Source organism: Scyliorhinus canicula, chromosome 14 (assembly GCF_902713615.1).
Source record: "Scyliorhinus canicula chromosome 14, sScyCan1.1, whole genome shotgun sequence".
Classification (NCBI taxonomy): Eukaryota; Metazoa; Chordata; class Chondrichthyes; order Carcharhiniformes; family Scyliorhinidae; genus Scyliorhinus; species Scyliorhinus canicula.
In genome coordinates, this window is record NC_052159.1 from 88,438,606 (window position 1) to 88,464,113 (window position 25,508).

Sequence of the window (25,508 nt, forward strand, 5' to 3'; positions counted from 1 at the left end):
TCAGTACAACTAGGTTGTCACTGGGGCCCATAGCCTTTGTTCTGTGTGACCATTTCTTTATCTTGTGGAGTGAGTTGAGTTGGCTGAAGACTGGCATCAGTGATGCTGGAGACTTCAGGGGAAGGCAGAAATGACTGACTCATTATGTGATTGAAGATAGTTGTAAATTCTTCAGCTGTGCCTTTAGCACTATTGTGCTGGGTCCCCCATCAATGAGGATGGGAATGTTTGTGTAACTCCCCCTTTGGTTAGTTATTTGGCCATCACCATTCTTGACTGGTGGGAAAGGTCTGATCTGATAGGAGTGTTGCGGGTTTGTTTCATTCTGTCTTGTCACATACTATTTCTACTGTTTACCATGAAGTCCTGTGTCAGCTTCACAAAGTTGGCACATAATGTTTAGGTATGCCTATTATGGGCCAGGGTTTGGAGAACTCCAAAGTATAACAGGGAGTTTACCTGACCTACAACTGTTTTTAATTTTGGTTACGAGGAGCACAAGGGCCACTTTTCAAGTGTTATTTTAACAGAAGCCTGAAGCACTTTTAAACAAAACAAAGTTTATTCTACAAATTCAGTTAGCATTTTATAAACACACACAGTAAGCAATTTTGATCAACTACAAACATAAATTCCCCACACAGCTACAGTTCTGTATATTTATAATAAGCCTTATTAACTTCCCTTTCTGCTGTTTCAGCTTGATAACAACATCAATAAAACTAGGAAAATTCTTTCAACAAAACAGTAGGTTTGAATTATTTACAGAAAACAGTTATCACTTTTAAATTATCAAGTGATCTGGACACCTCTTAACATACAGAGAGAGAGGAGATGCTTCTTTTTCTGAATCCAGCTTCCAACAGTGTCAACCGAAAGTAAAACTCAGAGCCACCGCTAGCTTCCAGCTCAAAATGAAAGTAAAGCCAGAACCACAGCCCAGCTCCACCCCCACAATGATATCACTGAAGCCATGTGATAGTATAAATATTTCTTAAAGGGACACTCTTATGATAATGCCTGGTGGTGCACCTTCCATGCTCTCCTGCACTTATTGAGCCAAGGTTCATCCCTGGCATTATGGTGGTAGAGTGAGGGACATGACAAGTCACGAGACTACAGTTATGGTTGAATACAATTCTGCTGGTGGCCTAGAATTCCTCTTGAATATCCATGCATACGACCCTGTTCTTAATCTCAGCTGATTAGCAAGCAGAATATATTTATTCGGGTAAGCGTAACCCGATGAATTTGACAAAATATTTTTTTGAGCAGTTAACAATTAAGTACCTATGCAAGTTATTAAAGGTGCTTCCAGAAGGATTTAATAAAGTACCTGAAACTGCTGAAGTTCTTGGAATTTAAAGCAAATTATTGACCTAGTTAGGAAATGGGCTGAGCAGGAAGAGATCAAGCAGGGATAATTGACAGGTACTCTAATTAGCAGGTTGTGTGTAATGGTGTCTTGTAAAGATGCCTGTTGGGCTTCATTGTTTGACTGCATTCATTAATGATTTAGCTGGAATAGAAAGCCACATTCATATTTGTCGATGTCATAAAGAAGAAAATTTAAAAATTAAATTATCAAGCAATATGATAGATTAAGTGAACGGGCAAAGCTATGGCAAGTATTTTCCATGTAGACAAATGTGAGGTCATCCACATTAGACCTTAAGGGATAGGAGAGGATACATTCTAATTGATGAAAAATTGGAAATGGTGGCAGTCCAAAAAGACTTTGGCAGGGTGGCACAGTGATTAGCACTCCTGCCTCTCAGTGCCAGGGACCCGGCTTCAATTCCGGCCTTGGGTGACTGTCTTTTTGGAGTTTGCACTTTCTCCCGTGTTTGCGTGGGTTTCCTCCAGATGCTCCGGCTTCCTCCTACAGTCTAAAGGGTGCAGGTTAGTTTGATTAGCCATGCTAATTTGCCCCTTAGTGTCCAAAGATGCACAGGTTAGGTGGGGTTACGGCAATAGGGAAGTGGGTTGAGGTGGGGTTCTCTTTCAGAGGGTTGGTGCAGACTCGGTGGTTGGTGCAGACTCAGTGGGGCGAATGGCCAGTTTCTGCGCTGTAGGAGTTCTACGGTGTGGGGGATGGTCGGGTGGAATCCAGGTACTTTAAGCATTTAAGTGACATGAACAGGTACAGAAAGTAATCAGAAAAGCATATTAGCGGGTTAGGTGGATTGGCCATGCTAAATTGCCCGTAGTGTCCTAATAAAAGTAAGGTTAAGAGGGGGGTTGTTGGGTTACGGGTATTGGGCCGAAGGGCCTGTTCTGTGCTGTACTGTTCTATGTTCTATATGGGATGATGACCGTTGTATCTAGAGGACTAGAATATAAGTGGGTTCAAGTCTGGTTTCAGTTAGACAAAGCTCTGGTTAGGTCACATCTGAAGTATTTGAGAGCAGTTCTGGCTATCGCACCTTGGGAAGGAAACATTGACCTTGAAGGGAGTGCAGTGTAGATTTACCAGAATGATACCTGGATTAAATGACAACCAAAGATGAAACAAACTGATGTGTTGGGTAAACTGGGTCTGCGAGGACTGAGTTTACTGCAGCAGTGAGAGAGACAGGCTTCCAACACTTGAAGAAATACAACTCTATTTTATTGAACTCTTAACTATTATACATAATTAAACTGTGGGTTGACACTATGCGGAGTTGACTGGCGATCTGAGGCTAACCTGACCAGACTATCTTACTACCACATGGTGTATGTTCTAGTTGCTCACGGGCTCTGACTGTCTCAGAGGCTGGATCCCCAGAGAGCGGGAAAACTAGTGCCCTTGGCTTTATAGTGGTTGTGTCCTGTCTGGTGATTGGCTGCTGTGTTCTGTGTGTTCATTGGCCATCTTGTGTGTCAATCAATGCCTGTCTGTGCACCATCATATACTTGTGTGTATATTATGACACAAACTAGAGTTGTAAACCTTTGAATTTAGAAGGTTAAAAGATGGTTTAATTTAAATTGTCAAGCTATTAAGGGGGGGAAATGGTCAGGGAGATTGGGAGAGACTATTTTTGCTATTTGGAGTAGGATGAGAGGGTACAGATTAAATGTTAAAACAAAAGACAATGGAAGTTTGGAACGCTATTTCGCAAATGGCAATTAATGTTGGATAAGATCATTTTAAATCTGAAATTGATGGATTTTTGATTTGAGGCAAGGTGGGTAGTGGAGTTGGGTCACAGATCAGTCATTAGCTCATTTGAATTGCAAAACAGTCAGGACCAATGAAATGGCCTAGACTTGTTACTATTTTTTCATATATTCACCTTTGAACAGATGAGGTGCAGATGGACTAGAATGATACGGGGCTAAAATGGCTAAACATGTCTTGACTCAGCAATTCCTGTTCCTTTATTACCCCTTTTGATTACATTGATTCCCTGTCAAGGAGTGTCTTGATATTTTAATTCTCATCTTTGTTTTCAAATCTCTTCACGGTCTTGCCCTTCCCTATTTCTGTAATCCCCTTCAACCTAGAGCCATCGGGTATCTGCACACTCCAATTCTGGCCCCTTGTGCATTCCTAGTTATAACTGCTGGTGCCTGAGCCTTCAGTTGCCTAGGCTGCAAACTCTGGAATTTATTTCTCTGTGCCCCTCCATTTGTCTACCTAATGTTTCCTCTTTAGGACATGCCTTAAAACCTTCCGCTTTGACCAAGCTTTTACTCAAACTCGGTGTCATATTTTGTTCAAGAATGCAATGGTGAAGTGTCTTGGGACATTTCATCATATTAAAGAGGCCATATAAATGCAAGTTGCTGTTGGAAATTTGTAACAAGTGAGCATGCTGACCTTTTTCTCAAGAGGCCTCCTTTTGTGCTGCAAGATCTTTTTGGCTTGATCTGTGCCAGCTCCTGTATTGACAGCCATGCAGATGAAAATGAAATGATTGAAAATGAAATCCAACTTAAAGGAAGCAAACAAGATTTCAGATTTTAAGACTTTTATTGCAATGAAGAAACAAGTCGATACCAACTAAACATTCCTTAGAAAACAACTAATACTCAACTACAGAAAAGCCATCTTTTATTAACATTTTAACAACCCTACCCCATTCATACTGAACACTTTCTTTGCAGAATTGCAGTCTTCACAGGAATCAGTCCAGAATTACTCTCAGCTTCTGCAGGCTGCACTTCTCCCTTGCATTAAGTTGTAACTTCTAGTAACCCTCATGGCAACTTTGTGGCAACACGGTAGCATAGTGGTTAGCACTGTTGCTTCACAGCTCCAGGGTCCCAGGTTCGATTCCCTGTTTGAGTCACTGTCTGTGTGAATTCTGCATGTTCTCCCCGTGTCTGTGAGGGTTTCCTCCGGATGCTCAGGTTTCCTCCCACGGTCCAAAAATTGTGCAGGTAGATGGATTGGCCATGCTAAATTGCCCTTGCTGTCCAAAAGGGTTGGGTGGGGTTGCGGAGTTGCAGGGATGTGGGCTTATTTGGGGTGCTCTTTCCAAGGGCTGGTGCAGTCACTATGGGCTGAATGGCCAGCTGCACTGTAAATTCTATGATACTTTCCCTTGGTCTTCTGAGAATATCTGCAGCAGCACGTCTCACTCTGGTGATGTCTTCTCCTGGCCACACCAGAACCAGAGAATGTCTTCCCACCCGCATTTTATTTGGAAGCTAATCGCGAAAAAAGCCTTTTTTCTCACAGAGAAACAGCATTTTTCCATTGCTAACTGCAGCAACTGCTGTCCCCGTTTCTCTCCCCATCAAATCTACTTTCACCACTGAGTACATTCTATATCTTGCCAAACGTCAAAGATTTCTCCCCATTTTCCTTCTAGATAAAGTGCCAATTATTTTATATCTGTGGGATCTGGTTACCAATTCACAATCAGGTAACCAGATAGCAGGGTGATGCTATCCAACCATTTTAACTTTGAATACTTGATATGAAGTCTTCTCTTGGGATTGCTGCTTTTAGAGAAAAGCAAAATCATCTTCTGCAATCTCTCCACATCACTTGAGGTTCTTTATCCTTGGTACTATTTCAGAAAATCTGCCCGATTCACTCTTTAATGCTTTGACAACTTCCCTAAAATGTATTTTACACAGAATAGAATATGGGGATCAGCTGAGAACAGTCATTGCCAAGTTGCACAGATACCAGGACCGGGAAAGGATCCTTCGCTGGGCAAGACAGATTAAGGCTTGCAACTGGGAGGGACATAAAATCAGAATCTACCAGGACATTGGGGCCGACCTGGCAAAGCGCAGAACAGAATTTAATCTGGCAAAATCAGCCCTATACAAAAGCAAATTTGGGATGCTGTAGCCTGCCAGGATCTGGGTAACATATCAGCACAAGGAGCATTACTACCCCTGCAGAAGTGGACGAGTTCGTACAAAAGAACGGCCTAGACAAACAGCGACAATGAAGGCACAGAGGGGGCGGAGGGAAAACAACAAACAATTTTGTGTATGATTGCATCGCCTAGTTATGACCAAGGGAACCAGTTCATAGAAAGGAGGGGCAGGTGCAGCAGAGAACAGGAGAGCGTGAAGTGGAGATAGGAGGGACACCAGCAGAGCGGGCGTAGAAGGGGGTCAGGCCAACCCCAGAAGGGGGACCACCACAAGCAGGAAAGCTAGTGCCAGGAGGGGAGAGGGGGACTGCAGCGCATCTCCCACTGGGGAAGGAGCATCTGGCGGGGAGTAGGCAACAAGAGGGGTACGGGGAGGCAGCAAGATGGGGGGGGGAACAAAACCGTAGGGGGAACAAAATGACATGCCAGTCGTTGGGAACGATTTCAGAGGAGGCTCGAAGCACGACTAGGACTTTAAGAGGTCATGGAGAGTATCAACTCTATTCAGGTGGGGAAGGTGCCGGGACCTGACTGGTTCCCGGCAACTTCCACAAAAACGTTGTGGCAGTACTGGCCCCGCACCTGCGGGAAATATTCGCAGACTCTCCAGCAAGGGACACTTGCCTCCAGCTTCGGTTTTATTGTATGGTGTTCTGGTCACATCTGAGGAAAGATGTTCTTGCTTTAGAGGGAGTGCAGTGAAGGTTCAGCAGACTGATTCAAGGGGAGGCAGTACTGACATACGAGGAGAGATTGAATCGGTAAAATCATATTCGCTGGAGTTCAGGAGAATGAGGGGGCTCTCCTAGAAACGTATAAAATTATAACAGGCTGTACAGGGTTAATGCAGGATAGATGTTCCCGATGGTGGATGTGTCCAGTGGTCATAGTCTGAGGATTCGGGGTTGACCGTTTAGGACAAAGATAAGGAGAAATTTCTTCACCCAGAGAGTGGTGAGCTTGTGGAATTCATTACCAGAGGAAGTAGTTGAGTCCAAAACAGTGTATGGTTTCAAGAAGCAGTTAAATATAGCACTTCTGACGAAGGGGACCAAAGGATATGGTGGAAAGCGGGATTAGGCTGTTGAGTTGGATGATCAAGCCATGATCATAATGAATGGCAGAGCCGAATGATGGGCCGAATGGCCTCCTCCTGCTCCTATTTATTCTATGTTTCAATGCGAACACAAGCCACCATATTGCTGATACCCAAAAAGGACAAAGACCAAACTGAATGCAGATCATACAGACCCAATTCGCTACTCAATGTGGATGCAAAAATACACGCAAAAGTCCTGACTCTGCAGCTGGAGAACTGCGTACCACAGATGGTCGCAGAGGACAAGGCGGGCTTGTCAAGCGACACATAGGCACAAGATAGGAATGCCCACTGTCCCTACTCTGATTTATTGGCAATTGAGCCACTGGCGATCGCCCTCAGAACGGAAATAAGCTGGAAGGGAATCCGAAGAGGAGACGGAGAACACAGAGTCTTGCTCTGTGCGGATGACCTGCTGCTCTATATCTCAGACCCGTAAAACGGCATGGAAGGGATCATGACGCTCCTGAAGCGAACAAAATTCATCATGGTGAGTTCCAGAAGGGTAGGCAGGCTATATGGGAAGACCTGTCTGAGGCAAAGAGAAAATGCTGGAAAATCTCAGCAGGTCTGGCAGCATCTGTCGGGAGAGAACCGAGCTAACGTTTCAAGTCCAGATGACCCTTTGTCAAAGCAATGTCTGAGGCAATTGAGGTGACAGTAGCTCCCCTTCGTTTGCTGATGGGAAGGGCGGAGCAGCGATTGGAGTCGCAGGCGCGATGATTTGGGAGATGGAGAAGGCGGTCTCAGACCACAGTGACTGTATTGTCTCCAGTGGCACAGCAGTTAGCACTGCTGCCTCACAGCTCCAGGTTCCTGGGTTCAATTCCAGCCTGAGGTGACTATCTGTGTGGAGCTTTCACTTCCTCCCCGTGTCCGCATGGGTTTCCTCCAGGCGCTCCCCCCACAGTGCAAAGATGTGCAGGTTAGCTGGATTGGCTATGATAAATTGCCCCTGAATCCAAAACGTTAGGCTGGGTTACTGGGATGGGGTGAAGGTGTGGGCTTAAGTGGGGTGCTCTTTCCAAGGGCCGGTGTAGACTAGGTGGGCCGGATGGCCACTTGCACTGTAAATTCTATGATTTAGAGGCAGAAATATCAATGTTGGTGGAAGCCCACAAAGTCTTCAAGGCCAGGATAGACAAACAGGCGAACCGATCCAAGCATCAGAACCTAAGGATATTCGGGTTACCAGAGAGAATCTGTACGAGCGCCACTGATTACGTTGGTGTGGGGGTGGTTCTGTCTAATTTGTGGGGCAGAGTAACATGCCTAGGTTTGCAGGGTTTACAAGGGGATGGTGGGGGGGGGGGGGGGGGGGGATTAGTGTTTTTTAAAGTTGGATGGGTTGGCTGATTGATCAAGGGGGAGGGGTGGTGGAAAGAAAGCCGGGGTGGAGAGGGTTTGGGGAGGTGTACAATGCTGGTGATGCAGGTTTCTTTGTGAATGGATTGGGTGAGGGTGATGATGGCAGCCATTTTGGGTGGGCCTGGAACCGAAGCAGGTCTGGGACTGGCTGGATCACCTCACGAGATGGATATGGCAGATCCTAATAGAGGGGGGCTTCAGAGACCCCCTGTCAGGATGGTCATGTGGAACGTGAGGGTTTTAAATGGTCTGGTTAAGAGCTCAATCAAAGAGCTTGAAATCCCATAATATAAATCTTCTTTCTGGAGCTGCATTTGAGGGTTCGGGACCAGGTAAGGCAAAAGAAGAGATGGGGGGGGGGGGGGGCAGGCGTTCCATTCAAATTTTGATAAGAGATCGAGAGGGGTGGCGACCTTGCTTAACAAGAGGTGACTTTCTAAGTGGTCAGTATTTTGATGGACTCTGGGGGAGGGGAGGGCGATATGTAATGGTGAGCGGAGGGTGGTGGGGGCTGGGTATTCTGTGATAGTAATATCGGACAGTTCACCACATTATGTGGATATGAGGTTGGAGGTTAGATAGGGCGCTCCTTGCAGATGAGGGGTTCTGTGAGAAGTTAGCCTCGGCCATTCTGGACTGGAAAGGTGATAGTGTAATAAAAGCAAAATACTGCATGTTGGAGATCTAAAATTAAAACAAAATCTGGAAAAACTCAGCAGGTCTGGAAGCATCTGTAAAGAGAAAAACAGTTAACGTTTATGACTTTTGAACATATCACTGTCTATTTGATGAAGTTTCAAATGTTTGAGAAACCTCAAAATTATTGGCTGCAACTTCACCTTTCATGCACCCCTCAGCGCCCAATCCGTCCTCCTTTCACCACAATTGCTTTCAACTCTGACAAAGACAACTTTTGCATGTTTTGCCTCAAGTTTAGCACACCGCTTAAATAGTTGTTTTTCTCGTTATGTCTTTTTATTGTTCCAATCTGTAACTAACTTATTTTAGCTTATTTTAAATTAACATTGTTAATTTTCTAAATACTACCTTCAATCTTGTTAAAAGTAGCCAGTGAAACAAATTGATAACAACATAAAATGGGTGCAGATTTATCATGAAGTTTGATGGATTTTGGTAACTAGCTGTATTTTTTGTATAATCCCAGACTGAATTTTTGACTTCTATATAACTATTTAAATTGCATTTATATACTAATCTATCTAACAAAATGCGTACTGAATACAATATTTTAAATGTCTTAATTCTAAATAAAATACAAATTATTTCTTCAGACTGGAAATCGTACTTTTAACAGGGCAAAGCTGCTTAACGTTGGTGTGAGGGAAGCTTTAAAGGATGAAGACTGGGACTGCCTGTTTCTACATGATGTTGACCTTATTCCAGAGAATGATCACAATCTGTATATCTGCAATGAGAAATACCCCAAGCATGTATCCAGTGCTATGAATAAATTCTTGTACAGGTATTGAAAACAGAACTAATTAATTAAGTTTTCGTTTCATATTCTGATGTATTTTAATATGTTAACTAAACGCTAAGCTGACTGACACTAATTTAAGAACTTGTTAAATGCAGACATTGCACTTGTACAATTAAAATACACTAAAAATATTTAATATCTTAAGCTATGTATATTTCAGCAATTCTGATTTGAGATTGTATTCCTTAGCTCCAGAAAACACATCCATAAAATTGTTTTTATTTTAGGGATAATTAATCATGATTTTATGTTATGTCTAATTTGATTTTTGTGCTTTCCCCATAATCTAATTAATTTAGCTAAAAGTTCCAGAGGCACATTGCCCACCAGTAGGATTCAACCAATAGTATAGCACCACTTTAAAAAATACCACATTGAGCACACAACTCCTGCAGAATGTGGGAGGAAAGGGTCACCTCTAGTGTCCCTTCTGACTACATCTGCGGGAAGTGCACCCAACTCCAGCTCCTCGAGAGCCGCGTTAGGGAGCTGGAGCTGGATGAACTTCGGATCATTCGGGAGGCGGAGGAGGTTATTGAGAGGAGTTATAGGGAGGTAGTCACACCTCAGGTAAAAGAAGAAGGTAGATGGGTTACCGTCAGGGGAGGGAGAGGGAACCGGCAGGCAGTGCAGGGATTTCCTGTGGTCGTTCCCCTCTATAACAAGTATACCGTTTTGGATACTGTTGCGGGGGACGACTTACCAGGGGTAAGCAATAGGGTACAGGTCTCTGGCACAGAGTCTGTCCCTGTTGCTCAGAAGGGAAGGGAGAAGAGGAACAGAGCACTTGTCATTGGGGACTCCATAGTTAGAGGAACAGACAGGAGGTTCTGTGGGAACGAAAGAGACTCACGGTTGGTGTGTTGCCTCCCAGGTGCCAGGGTTCGTGATGTCTCTGATCGTGTTTTTGGGATCCTTAAGGGGGAGGGGGAGCAGCCCCAAGTCGTGGTCCACATAGGTACCAACGACATAGGTAGGAAGAGAGATGGGGATTTGAGACAGAAATTCAGGGAGCTAGGGTGGAAGCTGAGAGCTAGAACAAACCGAGTTGTTATCTCTGGGTTGTTACCCGTGCCACGTGCTAGCGAAGTGAGAAATAAGGAGAGAGAGGAGTTGAACACGTGGCTACAGGGATGGTGCAGGAGGGAGGGTTTTGGTTTCCTGGATAATTGGGGCTCATTCTGGGGTAGGTGGGACATCTACAAACAGGATGGTCTTCACCTGAACCAGAGGGGTACCAATATCCTGGGGGGGGAGATTTGCTAGTGCTCTTCGGGGGGGTTTAAACTAATTCAGCAGGGGGATGGGAACCTAAATTGTAGTCCCAGTGTACAGGATGTTGAGAGTAGTGAGGTCAGGGATAGGGTTAAAAGTTCGAAAGAGGGCACCAGCAAGCAGGACGCTGGTTTGAAGTGTGTCTACTTCAACGCCAGGAGCATCTGGAATAAGGTGGGTGAGCTTGCAGCATGGGTTGGTACCTGGGATCTCGATGTTGTGGCGATTTCGGAGACATGGGTAGAGCAGGGACAGGAATGGTTGTTGCAGGTTCCAGGATTTAGATGTTTCTGTAAGAACAGAGAAGCTGGTAAAAGGGGGGGTGTGGCATTGTTAATCAAGGAAAGTATTACGGCGGTAGAAAGGACGCTTGAGGACTCGTCTACTGAGGTAGTATGGGCCGAGGTTAGGAACAGTAGAGGGGAGGTCACCCTGTTGGGAGTTGTCTATAGACCTCCGAATAGTTCCAGAGATGTAGAGGAAAGGATTGCAAAGATGATTCTCGACAGGAGCGAGAGTAACAGGGTAGTTGTTATGGGGGACTTTAACTTTCCAAATATTGACTGGAAATACTATAGTTCGAGTACTATAGATGGGTCAGTTTTTGTGCAGTGTGTGCAGGAGGGTTTTCTGACACAGTATGTAGACAGGCCAACAAGGGGTGAGGCCACATTGGATTTGGTACTGGGTAATGAACCCGGCCAGGTGTTAGATTTAGATGTAGGTGAGCACTTTGGTGATAGTGATCACAACTCGGTTATGTTTACTTTAGCAATGGGCAGGGATAGGTATATACCGCAAGGCAAGACTTATAGCTGGGGGAAAGGCAATTATGATGCTATTCGGCAAGATTTAGGATGTATAGGATGGGGAAGGAAACTGCAGGGGATGGGTACAATCGAAATGTGGAGCTTTTTCAAGGAACAGCTACTGCGTGTCCTTGATAAGTATGTACCTGTCAGGCAGGGAGGAGGTTGTCGAGCAAGGGAACCGTGGTTTATTAAGGAAGTTGAAGCACTTGTCAAGAGGAAGAAGAAGGCTTATGTTAGGATGAGACATGAAGGCTCAGTTAGGGCACTTGAGAGTTACAAGTTAGCCAGGAAGGACCTAAAGGGAGAGTTAAGAAGGGCGAGGAGAGGACACGAAAAGTCGTTGGCGGATAGGATCAAGGAAAACCCTAAGGCTTTCTATAGGTATATCAATAACAAAAGAATGACTAGAGTAAGATTAGGGCCAATCAAGTAGTGGAATGTTGTGTGTGGAATCAGAGGAGATAGGGGAAGCGTTAAATGGATATTTTTCGTCAGTGTTTACACTGGAGAAAGACAATGTTGTCGAGGAGAACACTCGGGTTCAGTCAACCAGGCTAGATGGAATTGAGGTTCAAAAGGAGGAGGTGTTAGCAATTTTGGAAAATGTCAAAATAGATAAGTCCCCTGGGCCAGATGGGATTTATCCTAGGATTCTCTGGGAAGCCAGGGAGGAGATTGCAGAGCCTTTGTCCTTGATCTTTATGTCGTCTTTGTCGACAGGAATAGTGCCGGAAGACTGGAGGATAGCAAATGTTGTCCCCTTGTTCAAGAAGGGGAGTAGAGACAACCCTGGTAATTATAGACCTGTGAGCCTTACTTTGGTTGTGGGTAAAATGTTGGAAAAGGTTATAAGAGATAGGGTTTATAATCATCTTGAAAAGAACAAGTTGATTAGCGATAGTCAACACGGTTTTGTGAAGGGTAGGTCATGCCTCACAAACCTTATTGAGTTTTTGAGAAGGTGACCAAACAGGTGGATCAGGGTAAAGCTGTTGATGTGGTGTATATGGATTTCAGTAAGGCGTTTGATAAGGTTCCCCACGGTAGGCTATTGCAGAAAATAAGGAAGTATGGAATTGAAGGTGATTTAGCGGTTTGGATCAGTAATTGGCTAGCTGAAAGAAGACAGAGGGTTGTGGTTGATGGCAAATGTTCATCCTGGAGTTCAGTTACTAGTGGTGTACCGCAAGGATCTGTTTTGGGGCCACTGCTGTTTGTCATTTTTATAAATGACCTGGAAGAGGGTGTAGAAGGATGGGTTAGTAAATTTGCAGATGACACGAAGGTCGGTGGAGTTGTGGATAGTGCTGAAGGATGTTATAGGATACAGAGGGACATAGATAAGCTGCAGAGCTGGGCTGAGAGGTGGCAGATGGAGTTTAATGCGGAAAAGTGTGAGGTGGTTCACTTTGGAAGGAGTAACAGGAATGCAGAGTACTGGGCTAATGGCAAGATTCTTGGTAGTGTAGATGAACAGAGAGATCTCGGCATCCAGGTACATAAATCCCTGAAAGTTGCCACCCAGGTTAATAGGGCTGTTAAGAAGGCATATGGTGTGCTAGCATTTATAAGCAGGGGGATTGAGTTTCGGAACCACAAGGTCATGCTGCAGCTGTACATAACTCTGGTGCGGCCGCACCTGGAGTACTGCGTGCAGTTCTGGTCACCACATTATAGGAAGGATGTGGAAGCTTTGGAAAGGGTTCAGAGGAGATTTACTAGGATGTTGCCTGGTATGGAGGGAAGGTCTTGCGAGGAAAGGCTCAGGGAATTGAGGTTGTTTTCGTTAGAGAGGAGAAGGCTGAGAGGTGACTTAATAGAGACATATAAGATAGTCAGAGGGTTAGATAGGGTGGACAGTGAGAGTCTTTTTCCTCGGATGGTGATGACCAACACAAGGGGACATAGCTTTAAATTGAGGGGTGATAGATATAGGACAGATGTCAGAGGCAGTTTCTTTACTCAGAGAGTAGTAGGGGTGTGGAACGCCCTGCCTGCAACAGTAGTAGACTCGCCAACTTTAAGGGCATTTAAGTGGTCACTGGATAGACATATGGATGAAAATGGAATAGTGTAGGTCAGATAGGCTTCAGATGGTTTCACAGGTCGGCGCAACATCGAGGGCCGAAGGGCCCGTACTGCGCTGTAATGTTCTATGTTCTAACTCCAAAGACGTAGAGATTTGAAAAGACAAAATTTGATGTATTGCTAGTAATTGCTTGATTACTGAAAAAAAAGACATGCTTCAAAGTTTTTTGTTTTGCAATTGTCAGGATGTATACACGATGAAAAACTTTGATAGCATGTCTCTTTTTTTACATAATGCTCACGTTCAGTTTTACCAAATGATTTATTGCTTTATTCTGCCACTTATTCATAATCTTGGCTATAAATATCAGTATAAATCATTGCAAACTGGGATTGACTTTGGAAATGCAATAGCATGGTATTGACTCAAATTAACATCCAACTCAGCTTGAGCTAGATTCAATTTCTTTCAACAGAATTGGTTGCAAATACATAACCAACTTTGAAAGAGGAACATTGAACGAAGAAGATCTCTAAGCCTAAGGGCGGTATTCTCCGCTCCCGTTAAAAATCGGGATGGCTGTCGTGAAATCGGCCGACGTTCACGACAGCCTCGGGGCCCGCTCCCCGCACCTAATTCACCCCCACCCGGGGGGCTAGGAGCGGGCCTCCGTCTTTCCCGGCCGCGACCTCGTCGCGCCGGAAATGACGCGCAAAACGGCGCTTTTGTGAGGTCATCCGCGCATGTGCGGGTTGCCGGTTCCAACACGCGCATGCGTGGATGATTTCATCGCGCAGACGGCGCAAACCGCGCATGCGCGGTGGCCGTCTTTCTCCTCCGCCGCCCGGCAAGATGTGGCGGCTTGATCTTGCCGGGCGGCGGAGGGGAAGAGTGCGTCTGTTTTGGACACTGGCCCGACGATCGGTGGGCACCGATCGCGCGCCTGTCCCCTCCCGAGCACAGTCATCGTGCTCCCGTGCTAATCGGGCCCCTAGATGCCCCAAAGGGGCATCTGGCGCCCGTTTCACGAATGCAGCAACCAGGTGTGGTTGCTGCCGTAGTGAAACGGGCGTGAAGGGTCGGCCCATCGGGCTCGGAGAATCGGCGTTCGCCATGAAAAACGGCAAGCGGCAATTTTTACGAGCCGGGGGGGGGGGGGGGGGGAGAGAAACACTGGGGTCGCCAGGGGGGTGTAAAAAATGTTTGGAGGCCCTCCCCCGCCACGTGGGGAGCGGAGAATTCCGCCCTAAGAGTTTTGCAGTACTGAATGATTGTGAAAGCTTCAGTAGCAGCCTTCATGCCGGACAGTGCTGTATTTCAATGAAAAGTCTACGAAGGCAGCTCCAGTCTTCAGTTGCGTTTGCATGCTGATATTGGTTGTGAGTGCAAGCGCCTGATCAAACTAACCTTTTTCTCTGCCCCCCCGCCCCGGCCCCGCACATTTGGAAGGGAAGCTTAAGTAAGAATTATTTAATAATCTTTATTAGTGTCACAAGGTGGCTAACATTAACACTGCAATGAAGTTACTGTGAAAATCCCCTAATCGCCACACTCTGGCACCTGTTCGGGTACACTGAGGGAGAATTGAAAATGTCCTATTCGCCTAACAAGCGCATCTTTCGGGACTTGTGGGAGGAAACCAGAGCACCCGGAAGAGACACTGGGAGAATGTGCAGACTCTGCACAGACAGTGACCCAAGCCGGGAATCGAACCTGGGACACTGGCGCTGTGCAGCAACAATGCTAACCACAGTGCTTATGAGAGAACATTTGGGATTGTTAGTTGGTGTACTTGATTTTAGGACTCAATTACTTTGGAACTGATGTAGCAGACTCACTGCTGAGCAGTAAGTATAATTAACTTTATAACTTACTCCAGGATAAATGGTGAAAGAAAAAAATAGTACACTTGGCAAATGCAAATGTTTTGGGAAAATGTATATATGTGACTAGTGCCACTTCAGTAGCACTGTTAGTAAGAGGTTAATAAAGTCTTATTGAAAACCAACAGTAGACATATATATTCAAAATGTATAATTTGTAGTTTTTAATACTTTGCCATGTGAGTGTCCCTTTAAGAAAAGTTTTTGTCTTATCACATGGTGATGTTATTGTGTGAGTGGAGTAGGGCTGTGGCTCTGTGAGCTGTTTTTGGTTTCGCTTTCACATTTGTCTGCTGTGGACTCAGACCGAGAACAGAAGTGTTTTGGATGTCTCCCTTTCATTTTAAAGAGTTGTTCCAAGACAAAACCCATTGATTATAGCTACCTGCTGTTTTGGTAACTTAAAAGATATAGGTTGCATTCCGGAAGGTTTTAAACCTGCTGATGAGATGGGGGTCAGAATTTCAGGAAAAGCCAGTTTTATTAAAGTGAGAGTGCAGAGTGCTTGGCCACGCCCTTAAAAGGGGGGTTTTGGATTATGGGATTTTGTTTCTGAATTGGAACAGATAAGGCCGAATTCATTGAGGGTTATACATAGGTTACAGTAGCTGTGTGGGGTCTTTATGTTTGCAATTGATAAAGGGTCTTGCTGTTTGGTTGTATATAAATGTTAACTATGTTCTTAAGACTGTTGAATCACACCTCAAGTGAAGGCTCTTATGCTCACCCTATCCAAATTCAACATAAAAAGTAATAGGTCAGGCGAACTCCACAATACACTTCGAGTTTTTAAACCCTGGTCCATAGCAACTTCCAAAAGACAATTTCTTATTTGAAAGTTGCAGCTGGGTCTGCTTCCACCAATTGGACAGTACACTTGTACGAAAACATTTTATATTGTTACAACACTCTGGGAAAGTACGCAGTCATGTCCAGCCCCATTCATCCAAGAGTCACAACACTACCAATAACTCTAGCCCTTGGCTGCCCAATAATTACAGCCACCAGATTTGTAAGTTGAAAGATAATTATTGTTTATTTATAACAAGAATAATGATGAAAAATGCCCTAAATACAACTGAATGACAACAAGCGAATACCTACTACTCCTTTAACTGCCCCATCCTACAACTCCATGCACAAGACAGACAAACAGGAGTGGGGAGAGGGATGAAAATAATAAGGATGAAGGTCAAAAGCTAAGAGTCTTTGCTTCCAATGATGGCTATTTAGCCCGTTTTGCTGACAGCATACTTGCTGATTAAAGTCCTTGGTTTGCAGCCTGTGATGATCATCTCTGCAGTTTAGAAATGTATTGCTCACAGATCTTCCTGGCAAGGCCCCTTTGCGTCACATCAAACTTTGTTTTCAATTTGTGGTTTATTTCTAAACATCTGGCGAGAGAGTTTGTTGGTTCTGGATTCTGCTTGCATAGCCTGTAAAGGTTCTCCAGTACACAGATTCATCGACGCTCCTTGCCAGTTTAGAAACACAGCCTTTCTGGAGGGAGAGGACACCAGTCCTTCCTCAGGCCTACCAGGAGTCAAACTGAAACCAAAACCTAAACCTTTGAAGCTCTGAAACATTCCGGTCGGATCAGATCCAATCACCACCAGTTACCGGGCAGAACACAGCCATTTGGACCAATTCATTGGCTGTCAGCCAAATTAATCAAACAGTCATCACTGATTCCAGCAATCTCAGTCATTGGTGTCCGTCTGTCTACAATCACCAATTTAAATCAGTACAGCCTTCTGGATCCTTCTGTTTGAGTTAAAGATGCGGGCTGCCTTAAAGACATGTCCATAATCATCTATGGATCAAAAATATAATGGCAGAAATAAAAGAAACGGGAAATAAAGGAAAAAATGAGAACAAATAGGAAGGACTCTTGCACCATATATTATCCCCTTCAGTTCTTTTCACAGTTATCTTAAATTGAGTCCTCCGGGTGTCAATCCTGTGGCCAGTAGCAATGGCCTTTGATCTATTTAAGCCCTTTCTGTAAACTAACATGAACATAACATGGGTGAAAATACTGGGTTTCAGAACCATCAGCAATGTGTTGAGAAACATCTTTAATTGTGATCAGTTCAACCAACACGACAACTAATGCAAGCCAACAGAAGGAAGCCAACTCAAACAATAATGAGCTGCTCTGATGACACATCAAGGCATATTGGAGGCAGCATCAAATGTAAGCTGTGCGCACCTTGAACAGGATAACTGATAACCTCATTCAAGGCCTTGAAGCTGGTCTGCAGCAGAAGAGTAGGAATGATGTGGAATCAAACCGGTAGATTGTAATGCTCCGATATTTTGGGAAGTATATCTCTACCTCTGCTCAAATCACATGGATGTATCACATAGTAGTGTGAAGCTCAAGTAAACCAGGGTAAGACGTCCCAAATCATTCTGACACTCCACTCAACTGAGCTTATTAGGATTCCATACCAGATACTGGACCAAAACCACAATATTTTAGTTTATTTTAAGAGTGCGCAGACAGAATGATGCACTCCAGGAGTGATTCCGTGAAAAAATTGGGCTTTGGTATTTCTGAAACAAAACTTTATTAGGAATACAATATTAACTTTTAACACACCCCAAAAGGACGGCTTACAGTTATCCCTTAATCCAGCTATGCAATTTTAAATTAAAGAACAAGAAAATAAAGACCGCTCTTAATCCATTTTAAAATTAGCAAGCCATAGATAATACTTGCTTTATAAAACTGATTTGGCTCTCGTTGGAACCTTTCACACTCTGGCTGAATATCTTCAAATATCTGATTGAACTAGGTTGTTTCAGCCTCTGCCTTGTCTTCAGACAAGAAGGCTCTGCTTTAAAATATTAGTACTCTTTCTTTCACTTACTTGGAAAGAATTGTGGACTCAGCCAGGCAGATCAGAACTCAGCTCGTCTCTGAATGCTTCTCCAAACTCACTGCCTCTGCCTTTCTGATCTCCATCCAGAAATGCCCACATCTCCCCAAGCTAAAAACACAATGTCTAAAGCTGCAAAAGCACATTAACTTCTGAAGGACTTCCTGAGGCAAACCACTATGCATTAGCATAGTGCTTTTCTGTGTCAATTTCACTTGCTGGATGCTAAAACCACTTAGGCTCTGCAAACAAAATTATTGTTAAACAAAACATTGTAACCCCAGGCTTTTAACCCTTAAATTGCCCACTGTATTTCTAATCCAATTTTCCTAACATCAATCGTCACCAGGCATGTATGGCAATATTAGAGCAGGTGATCAAAAACTTCATCAGAGAAGTAGGTTTTGAGGAGCGTCTTAAAGAAGGACAGAGAATCCGAGAATTTGGAAGAGGATTTCAGAGGTTAGGGCATTAACAGCAAATGTTTGCCAAATGTAATGCTTTTATGACAATGCCACAAGTGGGCAGCATGGTGGCGCAGTGGTTAGCACTGCTGCATCACAGCATCGAGGTCCCAGGTTTGATCCCGTCTCTGGGTCATTGTCCGTGTGGAGTTTGCACATTCTCCCCATGTTTGCGTTGGTTTCGCTCCCACAACCTAAAAGATATGCAGAGTAGCTGGATCGGCCAGACTAAATTGCCCCTTAATTGGAAAAAAAATGAATTGGGTACTCTATATAATAAAAAAAGGGAAAAAAATGACAATGCCACAAAATGTACCTATTGGCATGACTTCATATGTTGTCCATTAGACGAGCAGCACAAAGTGGCTCTCTGCAAGGTCTTTGTATCTGATCCCTTTTACCAGTTTTTCACGGGAATTTTGCCGCCCAAGCTCGGGGAGTTAAGTAGGTGAACTCTTTCCTTAGGAATATCGAAATTGTCGACAAAAAAGCCTGTTATTAAAAGGGAAGTCCGTCAAAAGAAGGTGAAGAAGGCAAGATAGTCACCATGCCCATAACATTAGACACATTGGCCATAGTAATGGTGCAGAAGCTTGAAAGGTTCGGCAAGCAAATGGACAGGTAGTTCGAGTGGCAGCGCCAGGAAATTAATGAATCTTTCAAAGCCACTATTGAAGATGCTTTGGGTCAGATTCGTGAACAGTTGGTGTGAACATTGAATGTAGTGAAGGCACAAGGTGAGATGCTAAAAGGGGTGGAGGAGGCCTTATTGAGGTACGAGGATCGGTTTGCCTCAGGGGAGGCGGAGTTGCTGATGGTGGTGGAAAGTAATAAAGGCCGAAGACTTAAAGTGGAGGACCTCAAATAGGTCACGGCAGTTAAATTTCAGGTTGGTGGGGCTGGCAGAGGGAGTGGAGGTCCTGAAGACGACCCAGTATTTAAAAAAAAAAATTGTTTCCTCAGCTTTTCGGGGGTGGGAGAGACGGCAATACGGTCCAAATATATCAAGACATTGGAGCTGAATTGTTGAAGAGGCATGCAGCATTCAACAGGGTGAAGGCGGTATTTTATAATGACATGAGGTTTGGGGTACTGTACCCAACACAGCTACAGGTTACAATGGATTCAAAGCACCATTTTTTCGGCACACCGGAGCAAGCGGGGACCTTCATCTGAGATAGGAAGTTAGGACCACTGTGAAGAAGACTATTTTGAACTCTGTGTTTGAAGACTTACAATACCAGGTTCAAGTCCAACAGGTTTGTTTCAAATCACTAGCTTTTGGAGTACTGCTCCTTCCTCAGGTGAATGAGGAGGTAGGTTCCAGAAACATGCATATAGACAAAGTCAAAGATGCAAGACGATATTTTGAATGCGAACATTTGCAGGTAATTAAGTCTTTACAGATCCAGAGATCTAAGATCTGGTGTAAGACTTCTTACTGTGCTCACCCCAGCCCAATGGCGGCAACTCCACATTGTGTATGAAGGGGAATGTTTGTATGATGTAGTTATGCTGTTGTGTTGGCCACTGTTTCACTTTTGCTCTGTTGGGGGAGGGGTGTGTTTGCAATAGGGAATAGGTATGTGTCCCTGTTAGGGCGATCAATGAGGCGAAGGCTACAACATCTGCCTCCGCGCCCGTTTCCAACCCCGGCTGATCCAACCCCTGAATATGGCCTCCCGAGGGCCGGGGTCCAGTTTCATGTGCACCACTTTGGAGGATTACCCAAAACACCTCTTTCCAGTAATCCTCCAGCTTTGGACAGGACCAAAACGCATGAACATAGTTTTCCCCCTGCCTCACAACGTTCACACACACGTACCCCGTTAAAGAGCAAACTCACCCTCGACCTTGTAAGGAGAGGGGAGAGGGATTTGTTGATCGTGTTTGGGTATTTCTTTGGGGGGGGGGTAGGTGTGGAGAGAAGGGATGTATTGGCGGCTGTTTGAGGGGATATGTTAATAGGACACTGGGAGCCACTTTGCTAGTGATGGTGAGGGGAGAGGCTCGTGAGTGGGGAGGGGTGGGGAAGAGTTTTGTCCTGTTGGACCAGGTTGGAAGGAGTGTAATAAGCCCAGCAATTGGTTTGTGATGGGAGAAGATGTGGCACCAGGCAGTGTGGATCGGATTTGGTTTTTTTTGGGGGGGGGGGTGGTAAACTAACTGTGACCGGGATGCTGGCTCATCAGCTCCGCAAGCGGTATGCGGCTAGGGAAATTGCTGGAGTGAGAGATAAGAGTGGGAATGTGGTGCGGAAGGGGGTAGAGGTGAATGAGGTCTTTAAGGACTTTTACGGGGAACTGTACCGGTCGGAGCCAACGGTGGAGAGGAGGGGAATGGAGAGTTTTCTCGACGGGCTATCTTTCCCAAAGGTGGAGGAGGAGCAGGTGGAGGGGTTGGGGGCGCCGATTGAGCTGGAGGAGCTGGTTAAGGCGATCAGGCAGATGCAGTCAGGGAAGGTGCCGGGGCCGGATGGGTTCCCGGTGGAGTTTTATAAAAAGTTTGTGGACCTAGTGGGCCCCCTGTTGGTGCGGACACTTAATGAGGCATGGGAGGGGGGGGGGGACTTTGCCCCCGACAATGTCGCGGGCGCTGATTTCTTTAATCTTAAAGAGGGACAAGAACCCCCAGCAGTGTGGTTCGTACAGGCCCATATCTCTCCTTAATATAGATGCCAAGGCGCTGGCAAAGATCCTGGCCACCAGGATAGAGGACTGTGTGCCAGGGGTTGTACACGAGGACCAGACAGGTTTTGTTGAGGGAAGGCAGCTGAACACGAATGTGCGGAGGTTGTTGAATGTCATCATGATGCCGGCGATTGAGGGGGAGGCTGAGATAGTGGTGGCGCTAGATGCGGAGAAGGCCCTCGATAGAGTGGAGTGGGGGTACTTATGGGAGGTGTTGGGGAGGTTTGGATTTGGTGAAGGGTTTATTAGATGGGTGAGGCTGCTATATGAGGCCCCGATGGCGTGTGTGGCCACGAATGGGAGGAGGTCGGAGTACTTCCGGCTATACCGAGGGAACAGACAGGGTTGCCCCCTGTCCCCCTTGTTGTTTGCATTGGCAATCGAACCGTTGGCGATGGCGTTGAGGGATTCAGGAAGGTGGAGGGGTTTGGTGCGGGGTGGGGAGGAACATAGGGTGTCGTTGTATGCCGACGACCTGCTACTTTTTGTGGCGGACCCAGTGGGAGGGATGCCGGGGGTGATGGAGCTGCTAGTTGAGTTTGGGACCTTTTCAGGCTATAAACTAAATCTAGGCAAGAGTGAGGTGTTTGTGGTGCACCCTGGGGACCAGGAGGAGGGAATTGGTAGGCTCACGCTTAAGAGGGCAGGGGAGAGTTTTAGGTACCTGGGGGTGCAGGTGGCCAGGGACTGGGGGACTCTTCCCAAGCGTAATTTCACCAGGCTTGTGGATCAGATGGAGGAGTAGTTCAAAAGGTGGGACATGTTGCCATTGTCGTTGGCGGGGAGGGTGCAGTCCGTCAAAGTGACGGTGCTTCCGAGATTCTTGTTCCTCTTTCAGTGCCTGCCCATCTTCGTCCCCAGGGCCTTCTTTAGGAGGGTGACTAGCAGTATTTTGAGCTTTGTGTGGGCGCATGGGACTCCGAGAGTGAAGAGGGTTTTCCTGGAGCGAGGGTGGGAAAGAGGCGGGCTGGCGCTGCCCAACCTTTTGGGGTACTATTGGGTGGCCAATGTGTCAATGGTGCATAAATGGGTGATGGGGGAGTGGGGGGTTGCGTGGAAAAGAATGGAGATGGCGTCTTGTAGAGGTACGAGCCTGGGTGCGTTGGTAACGGCGACGTTGCCGCTCTCTCCTAAGAGGTATACCACGAGCCCGGTGAAAGGCATACGATTGAAACAAAATCTTCCAAAGGATGTGTTAAATTTGCAGAGTTGTCTGCTTGAGTTGTCGAGTTGCATTTGCCAATATCCCTGTGATGCATCTAACTTCGTAAAGATGCGTGCATTTGCCATCTCATTGGTGATCATCTCGCTTTTTGGTATGGGATAATGTTCCCTTTTTATGTTCTTATTGAGATCCTTGGGATCAATGCAGATGCAAAGATCACAGGACGTTGTTTTTACACAAACCAATGAACTGACCCAGTCAGTCGGTTTAGTGACTCGTGAGATTATCCCTTGGTTTTGAAGTCGGTGTAGTTCTTGCTTCAACCTTTCTCGTAAAGGAGCAGGCATTCTCCTAGGTCGATGTACCACTGGCTTGGCATCGTTCCTTAGTAGAATTTTATATTGGAATGGTAGTGTACCCATGCGATTGAAAACATCAGGGTATTGATTCAAGATGCACTGGATATCATAATCCAATATTGGTGTATGCAGTCACTGTATAAATATGCTGCATGAGCTGCAATTCTTTACACGCTTGTGCACCTAGAAGTGAAGATTTGTCATTGCTGACAATTTCACATCTTAAGATTTTGTCAATTTGTTTATTGAAAACTTTTAAATGGCATGACCCTATTGAAGAAAGCAAGTTGCCATTATAGTTCTGCAGGCTGCTGGAACTATTGGGTTCACCTTGAAGCTTGTTGAGATCCAGCCTTGAGAGCAGGTTAGCTGAAGTGCCAATGTCAAGTTTAAACAAAATTGGGAAGTTGTTTACTTGTACGACTGTGTTCCATTCATTATTAGAATTTTCTGAATTAATTTGTTGAGGATTGTTAATTGCTTCATTGGATTCCTCATACTTTTCTATGATGCCAACAAAAAAGGTGTTCTTCGGTGAGTAATTGTCAGTATCGGATGAGAAATGCTTTTCTTTGTTTTGTTGTGATTCGACACTATGAACATTAATCTGCCAATAGTTTTGTTGAGCAGGTTTATATGCAAGTGAAGATCTGCACTGTGCAGCAAAATTATTAAGTTTGCCACATTTAGAGCATTGTTTTCCATGTGCTGGACATTTCTTCTTTAAGAGGGTGGTTCCACATCTATAACACGTCATGACATTGTGGTGCGTGACACATCTTCACGCATATGCAGATCGGCTTTTGTCCGTCACGCATTTTTTAATGAAGTGCGCATGTGCAGAGCTCGAGTGCGCGATCGCAAGATGGCTGCCGTCCAAAACTTGCTTCTTCATCGATTGCGACACCATTTGTACACACTCAACCTCGTGGTGGATTTTCGTACTTTTTCACGGGTTTAATACTCTTGTTAGGAATTTTTCAATCGCTATTTTTAATGTTAAATCTGTTGTCTCAAAAGCCTTTCTCTGAGGTGCTTATCATTTATCCCAAATACAATCTGGTCACAAATTAGAGAATCATGCAGTGCTGCAAAGTTACAGGACTGAGCTAGAAGTTTTAAGTCTGCCACAAAGCTTGTAAACGATTCCCCTGCTTTTTGCAATCTCTTGTGGAAAATGAAATGTTCAAATGTCTCATTTGTTTGGATCTTGCAGTGGTCGTCAAATTTACTTGAAATTAAATCAAATTTAGCTTTGTCCTGACCAGCAGAATACTGAAAGGAGTTCTATATTTCAATTGCATTTCAAACAATGCTGTCCTGCCATTGTTAGGAGCAATGCAATTTTTTAAGCATCAGTCGAATAGCTGCTACGGTTTTCTTCTGTTTCTGATCTAACTAAATCACTCCAGGTAGTTTTTTGAAGCCAAAACCTGGTTTCATGTTATATTACGTGATCATAATATGTAGTTACTCTTTGCTTTACTCCCAGAATGGTTTGATGGTTGCATTTCAATGAAACTATCGGTCTTCAATTTAAAGCAAATAACTTTTCATGAATAATGAATATAAATACTAATGAGTTTGTTCACTCTCCACAACTATAACTGATGATAAAGTAAATCAGAAAAAGTATCAATTATGTTTAACTGCACGTGCCAACTAAGCTATACTTCTCTAACACTCTGCTGTCTAATCACTCCTGGTTCGAAGAGGAGGGAAGATCCTCAGAGTTCAGTTTATATACATGAATCTAGTGCTGTCATCTAGTGGTTGTCTAACACTATGATGCAGTTGTTAACCCTTTACATACCAGCAGATATACAGATCACTACAGGGGAGTGTTTGTATGATGTAGTTATGCTGTTGTGCTGACCACTGTTTCACTTTTGCTCTGTTGGAGGAGGGATGTGTTTGCAATAGGGAATGGGTATGTGTCCCTATGTGGGATTATTTTTTTCTCTTGGAGGGGAGAGGGATTTGCTGATCTTGTTTGGGTATGGTTGGGGGGTGGGGGAGAAGGGATGTATTGGCTGTTGTTTGAGAGGATATGTTAATGGGATACTGGGAGCCACTTTACTAGTGATGGGGAGAGGCTCGTGAGTGGGATGGGGTGGATGAGGTGTGTCCTGTTGGGCCAGATTGGGAGTAGTGTAATCGGCCCAACAATTGGTTTGTGGTGGGAAGGGGATGGGAGAGGATGTGGCACCAGGCAATCTGGACCAGCTTTTTTTATTTGTTTGTTGGGGGGAGGGGGTGTTGGTGGTGGTAAACGAACTGTGACCCAGGGGCTTTTCTTTGTCCCATCCTGGGGGTGGGGCAGGCAACGATCTTAGATGGGCCTGGGACCCAGGAATTTGGTAGGGATATTACACTACGGTACAAATGGCTGACTTGAGGGGGTGAGATACCCCAACGAGGTTGATGACTTGGAACATGCGGGGCTTGCGGTGGGCCTGTGAAGAGAGCGAGGGTTTTTTCACATTTAAAAGGACTGAGTGCCAATGTGGTGTTCCCACAAGAAACTTAGTAGCTACAGGACCAGATCGGGTTGCAGAAAGCTTGGGTGAATCAGGTTTCCACTGGGGGGTTTGACAGCAGGGCATGAGGGGCGGGGGGTTGGTGGGTTAGGTGGTGGGTGGTGGCGGGGG

The 25,508-nt window shown here is 45.1% G+C and overlaps 1 protein-coding gene across 1 annotated transcript in view; it reads left to right on the forward strand.

Moving 5' to 3' along the window:
- Positions 1-25,508, forward strand: part of LOC119977440 (beta-1,4-galactosyltransferase 3-like) — a 47,040-nt gene that overhangs the window by 11,014 nt on the left and 10,518 nt on the right. Inside the window, exon 3 of the mRNA XM_038818349.1 lies at positions 9,087-9,277. Within this exon, the coding sequence (XP_038674277.1) occupies positions 9,087-9,277 (191 nt within the window). The remainder of the gene's footprint in view (positions 1-9,086; positions 9,278-25,508) is intronic.